The sequence below is a fragment of the Nicotiana tabacum genome, chromosome 2 (genome assembly GCF_000715075.1).
Source record: "Nicotiana tabacum cultivar K326 chromosome 2, ASM71507v2, whole genome shotgun sequence".
Taxonomy (NCBI): domain Eukaryota; kingdom Viridiplantae; phylum Streptophyta; class Magnoliopsida; order Solanales; family Solanaceae; genus Nicotiana; species Nicotiana tabacum.
The window spans coordinates 77,737,529-77,745,544 of record NC_134081.1 but is presented as its reverse complement, the minus strand read 5'-3'; the positions used below and the strand labels follow the sequence as shown (position 1 = coordinate 77,745,544).

The 8,016-nt window shown below is 34.2% G+C and overlaps 1 protein-coding gene across 1 annotated transcript; it reads right to left on the bottom strand.

Annotated features, from left to right (window-relative positions):
- Positions 1–4,521: 4,521 nt before the first annotated feature.
- On the bottom strand, positions 4,522–7,119 carry LOC107776903 (small ribosomal subunit protein eS8). Its single transcript, XM_016596854.2, has 5 exons — positions 6,974–7,119; positions 6,812–6,884; positions 5,780–6,113; positions 5,314–5,480; positions 4,522–4,801 (listed from the first exon to the last, which is right to left on the bottom strand). Exons 1-5 carry the CDS (start codon positions 6,975–6,977, stop codon positions 4,717–4,719), a joined length of 663 nt encoding a protein of 220 aa, XP_016452340.1. The 5' UTR covers positions 6,978–7,119; the 3' UTR covers positions 4,522–4,716.
- Between the last annotated feature and the right edge of the window lie 897 nt (positions 7,120–8,016).

Here is an 8,016-nt window from a genome sequence, read left to right as displayed (position 1 = left end):
TTCTTAACAATATCGACCGAAATTTTCGACCAAAGTCGGTCGGTAATCTATTAATTAGACAACCCCATACGGGTTTCTTTCCCATTTTTCTCTTTTCCCTCTCTCTCTTCCATCTCCCTTCCCCACTGATTTTCGGCCAAATCCCACCCAAAATCAAGTCACCCATCCCCAAAATCGAAGCCCCTCATCTTCTCTCTCACGTTGACGCCCCAAATCGTCAATGCCATACCTTGAGCCGCCGCCGCCACCACTGTCATTCCCTTCCGCGGCTCCACCACCACTGTCACTCTCTTTCAAGGCTAGTAATCTACCTTATTAACTTTTTAATTTTTAATTTTTTAATTTCCGGAATATAATTTTATGCAATTTTTTAGGGTTTTATCTATTTAGGATTTATGTGACTAAATAGGATTTTTAGACTACATTAGATATAGATTAAGTTTTGAACTACCTAAAATTATATTTTTTTTTAGGTTTTTTATTTGAACTACATTAGATTTAGAATTAAGTACAATGTAATTAAAGTTAACTATATTATAACTCTAATTGATTATGCACTAATAGTGGTGTATAAATTATATAAACTAGTTAATTGTGGTGTATAAATTATATAAACTAGGGTTTAGGGAACCTTAAATTATGAACTTATGGATCTTAATAGAACTCAAATTTATGCATTTAAATTATTTAATGTATAAATTAATTTATGACGACAATATCAATTAATCTAATTGAGTTAGTCTAATTGAATGACTTAACTAATTTATTATTCTAGCGAGTCTAGTTATGATTAATGATAGGATTAGAATAATATTGTATTCAAATTAATAAGCACTCAAATTATTTAAATTTACTATATTGTTACTAAAGTTTATTATGTAACTTAAACTATAAATTAATTTAAATACTCAATTAATATAACATGCAATTTATTTATTCTTGTAGATGGAATATCATAGTTAAATATATAATAGGAATTATCCTAGTCGTCGGTTTTTTAGGGAGGAACTTATAAAAGGAGTTAATGAATTTATTAGGCATGATATGTCACTTGAACCATTTCAGTTTGGAGGGATGATTAAGCGTCCTTGTTTGAAGTGCAAGTATTTGTATTTTTTGGGATAGGAGGATGTTAAGACTCATCTTTATAGAAAGAGATTTATGGATAATTATTTTATATGGACTAGTCATGGAGAGGTTGATGGTAGTGATGGTGTATTTCATAATATAGTTGTTGATGAAAGTAGTAGGTCGGTGGGGAATAACGTTCAACATCCTAGATATCATGAAATAGTTGCGGATGCTTTTGGGATGCACTTTAAGTTTGAACCCCATGAAAGTGTTGAACAAGCTCCTAACGAAGAGGCAAGATATTTTTATGAACAGTTAGAGGCCGATAGTCGTTCACTATGTGAAGGGAGTATGCACTCTCAGTTGTCTGTTGTGGTTAGATTATTAAGTATCAAATCAAATACCAATATTTCTCAAGCGGGAATGGATTCTTTCATTGGCCTTATGAGTGAACTAGTTGACCTAACTTTCAACATACCTGAAGATTTCTATAAGTCTAAAAGATTGGTTTATGAGTTAGGACTCTCGTCTATGAGAATCGATTGTTGTGAAGATGGTTGCATGTTGTATTATAAGGGTGATGCAAATTTAGAAAATTGTAAATTTTATGAAAAATCTTATTTTAAGTGGGTTTCCAGCGGGAAGAGGGTTGTTGTCACGACCCAAAATCCACTATAGGTCGTGATGGCGCCTAACGCCGCCGTCAGGCAAGCCAACGGTGATTGATCAACTTAATTACTCATTTTTATTACTTTTGAAATCATAATTTCATTAATTAAATAGTATAAAATAGAATTTACCGGGTAAAATGATTATATTTATGTGAACTACAATAATGAACAACCAGTAAGAACCCCCAAAATCAGGTGTCACAAGTGCATGGGCATATACTAAGGAGTACAATAAAATACAACATCCGTCTGGAATACAAGTTAGATGGGAGAATATAAATAACTCTGATGGAGACTATATATATTGCGGATCGTAACATGGAATGCAGTTCACCGTAAAGTCTCTGCAATAGATGCGCCTCTGCACCTAGAGGACCACCGAAAACATATATAGACCTGCACAATAAGTGCAGCAAGTGCAGCATGAGTACGTAAATCAACGTGTACCCAGTAAGTATCTAACCTAACCCTAGAGAAGTAGTGACGAGGGGCGACATCGACATTTACTAGTGGTCCAATAAATCATGTATAGTACGAAGTATATAGATGTGAGGCCGAGTAAATAAACAAAATAAACAAGTATAAATATGTGGTACAATCATCCTCTCAACAATACACTCAAGTTCTCAATTAGTAGTTACCTCATCAACTGGAGCATATATATATAATGGACATCACTAGATAGGTCGTCACAATTCAGATTTGGAAAACTCACAGATTCACTGGCTTATTGTCAAATACTACGCATGATTCCATAAGAGTATTTTATAGAAATGTCGAGGCATACAGACCGATCCTATCATAATGTATGCACTGTCGAGGGTCGAACGACACAAACCATAAATGCATCTATTATATTGCCGAGGCGAACGACCTGCTTCCATGAGAGTGTGGTACAAAATTCTGCCGAGGCGAATGGCCCAATTCCATTAGTATTTTTTATTTACTTATATTTTAACAATTCCGACCGATATCGGTCGGTATAGTAAAATTTAAAAATAATTGTAAAATTATTTGGTTATAATAATTCCGACCGATATCGATCGCTATTTTAAAAATTAAATAAAAAATAATTTAAGAACTACCGACCGATATCGGTCAGTATATTTATCTTTTCAACAAAATTTGTCTAGAAAAAGTGGTCAAACTTTGGTTGAATTAACCGACCGCCTTTGGTCATAAATTGTGACCGTCTTCGGAAGCCACACGTTAGCGACCACTGTTTTTTCGACAAATTAAAGTCGGTCGGAAATCAGTCGGTTTTCCTCCGATTCCGACCAATTTCGATCGATATTCCTGGACGTTTTTTGACAGTTTTCTAGTAGTGTTTATTCATAATTAAGTGATAAATATACATATAAAAAACATGTGTCTTACTTCACCTATTAGGTTAATTCATTCCGACTAACCTAAAGACCGGGGGGGGGGGTAAGAGAATATTCAGACTTGATGTATGTGTAAATTTTTAATTGATCAAATTGACCACCACGTTTTGGTTGAATTGTCATACCCCTCCTACCTGTGGAAGAATACTCGTCGTTTGCTGCTTTTTGTCTAAGTTGAGACAATTGTTCTAGATTTATGCCCTAACAAACTACAAATGAGAGATGTTGTAATTGAAAAGATGAACTACATCATGCCATCATGGTATGTTGAAGAACCCATTCGAGTATGGACTTAAATATTCTTACTCCATTTGTTAACATATTTGTAGTAGGGATTCTGCCATTTGCCTTACGTGGTATCTTGTTTTTGTTTATAGTGCATCCAGAGGCGGAGCTAGGAATTTAAGTGCGTGAGTTCTAAATTTTAAAATAAAACATTGCTTCCAGGGGGAATTGAACCGCCATCTTTTTCAGCAAACCCACAACCCTTTCCGTTGAACCAAGACCCCTTTTGTTATTGGGTTCGGCAGTATATATTTATATAGATTTAATAAATATTTCAATACAAATACATGGTTCCGGAAAAAGTCACTGGGTTCGCCCGAACCCGCACCCACTACTGTAGCTCCGCCCCTGATCGGATCCTCCATGAGAAGTACATCAATGCTCGTTTTAGCATGCTCATGTCTAGGGATGGCAACGGACGGGTTGGGTCGGATATGGGTGGGTCAAAAACAGGTAATGCAAAAACGGATAAATTATCCGACCCATATTTAATACGGATAAAAAATAAATTAACCAACATATAATATCCATAACTTTTTAAATATAATCACTTTTGAGAGAATTCCTAATCTCATAAACTTGAGAAACCATCAATTTGAGACTTTACAAATGTAAAAGTTAAAACTCATTATTTATCCATTTTCAAGTGGATAATATGATTATTATCCATATCTGAACCTGTTTTGAAAAGTTCATTATCCAACCCATTTTTTAATGGATAATAGGGGTTAATAACTATTTTCTTTTAACCATTTTGTCATCACCGCTTATGTCCAAGAACATCAGCTACCACACTTTATTCTCAAGGAATATTTTTCCCTTCCAGATAAAATTAAAAGACAGCTACGCTAACTCTGGAATATGAAAGCCTACAAATTTGTGATGGCACGGCGCGATGATTTCAGTCCGGTCATGAAATCAACTCAAAAATGACTTAAGATGAGATAAAACTGAACTTTAGACCATAGGAAACCCTGCGATCCCCATAACCTTTTTGAAGGAAGGTATTTAATGCGAGAGATAAGAATTGAAAGAACAATAAACAAAATCATCAAAGGATTGAAAGTACAGAAACAGTTAAATGATGCCATTAGAAAAAACAGTCATCGAGTGATAAGGCTGTTCTTAAATTTCTTCTTTTGATAAAGTAGGCAGTTTTCAAAAATTTTAGATAGCCATACGCAAAAGAAACTTGAATCTAAATCTGATACAAGAAGTTATCATTCCCTTCCAATGAATAGGGAATAACGACCAATCTAATTTGTTCTGAACTTATCATAATATGAAAAAATGGAGGTGCAACTCTAAGCAGCACCACTGGCACCCTTTCCTTTCTTTCTCTGGAGTTTCTTCATGTAAAACTCAAGTTCCTTACCCTCCAAGATGTAACTGTCAAAGTTCAATGAAGAAAAAGTATAAATCTTCCTGGTAAACGGAAATAATCCTTCTAGCACCATCTAATTCCTTCTGGAAAACAGAAATAATCATGAACCACATTGGGCAGATGTTATAGTAAATCTTTTTTTGATAAAGTAAGAGATTATAAATGGCATCAAGAAGATGCAGAAATATAGATACAAAAGATTTGTTAGCTCCAGTACAAAGAGTCCTATACAAATGTTAAAGAGCTACCAAAGTCCAAAAAATTGTCAGGGGAGTTTACAGGTGTTAAGGTACTCCAACTGTATAAAAGCAAAAGACATTTAGCCTTAAGGAAGTGGTTTGGAGTTGCTATTCCATCAAAACATCTCCTATTCCTCTCATTCCAAAGCTAAGAGTAGCTAATACAATTTACCGGGACGTTGGGGGCAACAGACTTTTAGACGAATATACCATTATCATTCCTTTGGAATTGGCAATTTTCACCTAAATATCACACAGAATCAGAAGAGAGTTCTTACCCATCGGCACGACCACACTGGCCAGGTCGTGATGAGATTGCAGCCAATAGACGCCCACTAGCAAATTGTTCCTCAATATGTGGGTCAATCTTGCGATCCTGTTGCCGCTTTTGCAGCTTTCTTTGGACATGGTTACTCTTCTTCTCCTCTGGAACAGCCTCAGCCTCCTGTAAATCAATCAAATAGAAATAATCAAAACAGAGAAAAACTTATGTTGAAACTTGCATAGCTAAAGCTGCAATCTAATGATAACAAATACAAGTTCAAGAAATCCTTTATCAGAACCACCTACAGCACAAACCGTTAAATGCCAAAAGCAAAGACACAATCCTCTTAACAATTAGAATGTCCATACATAATATACTCAAGACAAATAAAGCAGCAAAAACTGATTATGCAATCATTGAGTAAAAAAATAGCTCATAGATTAGGAGAGTGCTGAAGTTGAGAAAAGACATTCAAATACCTCTCCTTCCTTCTTGGAAGCAGCAGTCTTCTTCTTGCGACCAATATCAACTCCATAGTGCTGGAGATACCACTGTTTAAATGGAGCTGCATCAACCTGAACAATTGCACTCTTCACCAGGGTTTGCGTCCTAACCAACTCATTGTTAGAAGCATTATACACCACATCCAATAGACGAGTCTTCCTTGTAATAGCCTCACTTCCCCAAGAGTAATTCCCAGTATCCAACCTCAAAGCACGCCACTTCACATTACCTCCTCGGACTCTTATTCTTCTAACAGTCTTAGCATTAGGAACCAACTTTGTATTTGCTGGCTGTCTGCCAAGCTCGTACCTTCACAGGAACAAGAGATACAAAGTCAATCTCAAAAAAGTAACAGCAAAAAACATAATTTCGTCATATATATCACTCATGTAAATCAAAAATCAAATAGAGTTGGGGTCGAGAGAGAGACTTAGAATAGACCAATGGAAGTACACTGAAATTTTTGGTTGTACATGACCAATAGTACACATCAGTCATTCCTGTTTCAGTCATATCCTTGATGTTAGTTAATTAGTTAGAACACGTTATTAGCTGGAGAAAGTGAGCAGCTTCGCTCTCCTTCATTCTCATTAAGTCAGTTAGACTCATCCTGGTAAGGCATGGATCAATTCATCACCTTTTCCACGTTTTTCTTCTCTTCTTCATCTACATTACCTTTTTTTTCTTTACTTTAAACTTCCTGTTCTACATTTTTTTCTTCTTGGTTAAGCCTATAAATTAGACTAAATCCTTATAATGACAAAAACAGGGAAACCCCATTAACCTAAACTCAATCGGATGCATATAGAATTTTCATATATTCAATCCAAAACGCAGTAACAAAGCACTAGGTGAGGTATTGCTACAATCTGCCGATAAAGGCTAAATCCTTAAACATGCCAAAATTTGCAGATCACAAGGTAATCATCAATTTTAGCACATTAATTACTCATATAAAATAAAAATAAAAAGCACATTGAATAAATAAGATAGTTAGGGGTACATACTTTCTCTTCTTCCTCCAAGCCTTCTTCTTGCCTCCAGTGGCCCGTCTCTTGTGCATAGAATCACGAGAGATACCTATATAATACCATAATAAATTGCTCCTTAAAAAAACATTGAAGAAATAAGATGAATTGTAAGGGAGTGAAAAAATTGATTTCATTTACCCATTGTTGCCGGCGATGGAGGGCCCTAGGGTTTAGGTTTTCCCAAATGCGACGAACAAAAAATGGAGGGCTCTTGCAAGCGGCTGAGAAATGTAACCTTACTGGGTTTTATCAGCCTATAGCTCAAAACCCTAGCTGCTATTTTCAATTCCAATTTTGCCCTTACTTAATTTAACCGACGTCGTAAGATAAAAATTTATTGTTGGTCCTTAAGAGTTAAATAACATGTTTGGCCAAGTTTCTCCAAAAATATAAGCATTTTTATCCAAAAAAATATGTTTGTTTTTTAAAGTTGAAGTATTTTGCCAAACTTTTAAAAGAAAAAAAATATTTTTGAGTAGAAGCAGAAGCGATTTGAAGAAGTAGAAAAAAATAATTTTTTTTCCAGAAGCATTTTTTTGACTTGATTTTAGATCCATGTTTGGTATTTTAGATGTTTGCATGCATTGTTGATATGAACATAGTCTTAGCATACACGTGTTATCCTATTCCAATAAATATAATATTTTCAAAATTTACATAATATTATATTAAAATTGTGGTTGAGCTATAAAATAAAAGTTAAAATTAAAAAATATAACTTTTTAAAAATGATAGTTGTTGATCATATTTAACTAACTCAATAAAGAAAATTTTTTTATCTCATATAAGTTCTTAATCATCTCATTCGACTGACACAAGACGTCTTGTTTTTGCTCACGAGCAAAATGTAATTTCTTCTATTTCTTTAATCGCTAAGAAATGACATAGAATTATTTTCAACAGTTAAAAAAAGTAAATTACTATCGAAAAAAAAGTAAATTACTATCTTAATTGATCTACCTTTTTTGTTTTTACCTTTTCATATATGAAATTGTATTTATGAATTTATTCGAGAGATTAAAGGATTTTGCATTTGATGTTTAGTACTATATATAGTCGATTTTGCATTATTTTATGATTTGTTTTCACCACCAATGGTCTTCCTATAAAAAGAAAATCTAATTTGTGTATATAAAAATTTTGTCAACTGAAAAAGAAGTTTACTTATATGATGAATTTGA

Coding starts and splice junctions, on each gene's coding strand:
- LOC107776903 (XM_016596854.2), bottom strand. Junction 5,481..5,779: donor CTTCCAAGAAGGAAGGAGAG/GTATTTGAATGT, acceptor ATTGATTTACAG/GAGGCTGAGGCTGTTCCAGA. Junction 4,802..5,313: donor CAGTGTGGTCGTGCCGATGG/GTAAGAACTCTC, acceptor GAACTTTGACAG/TTACATCTTGGAGGGTAAGG.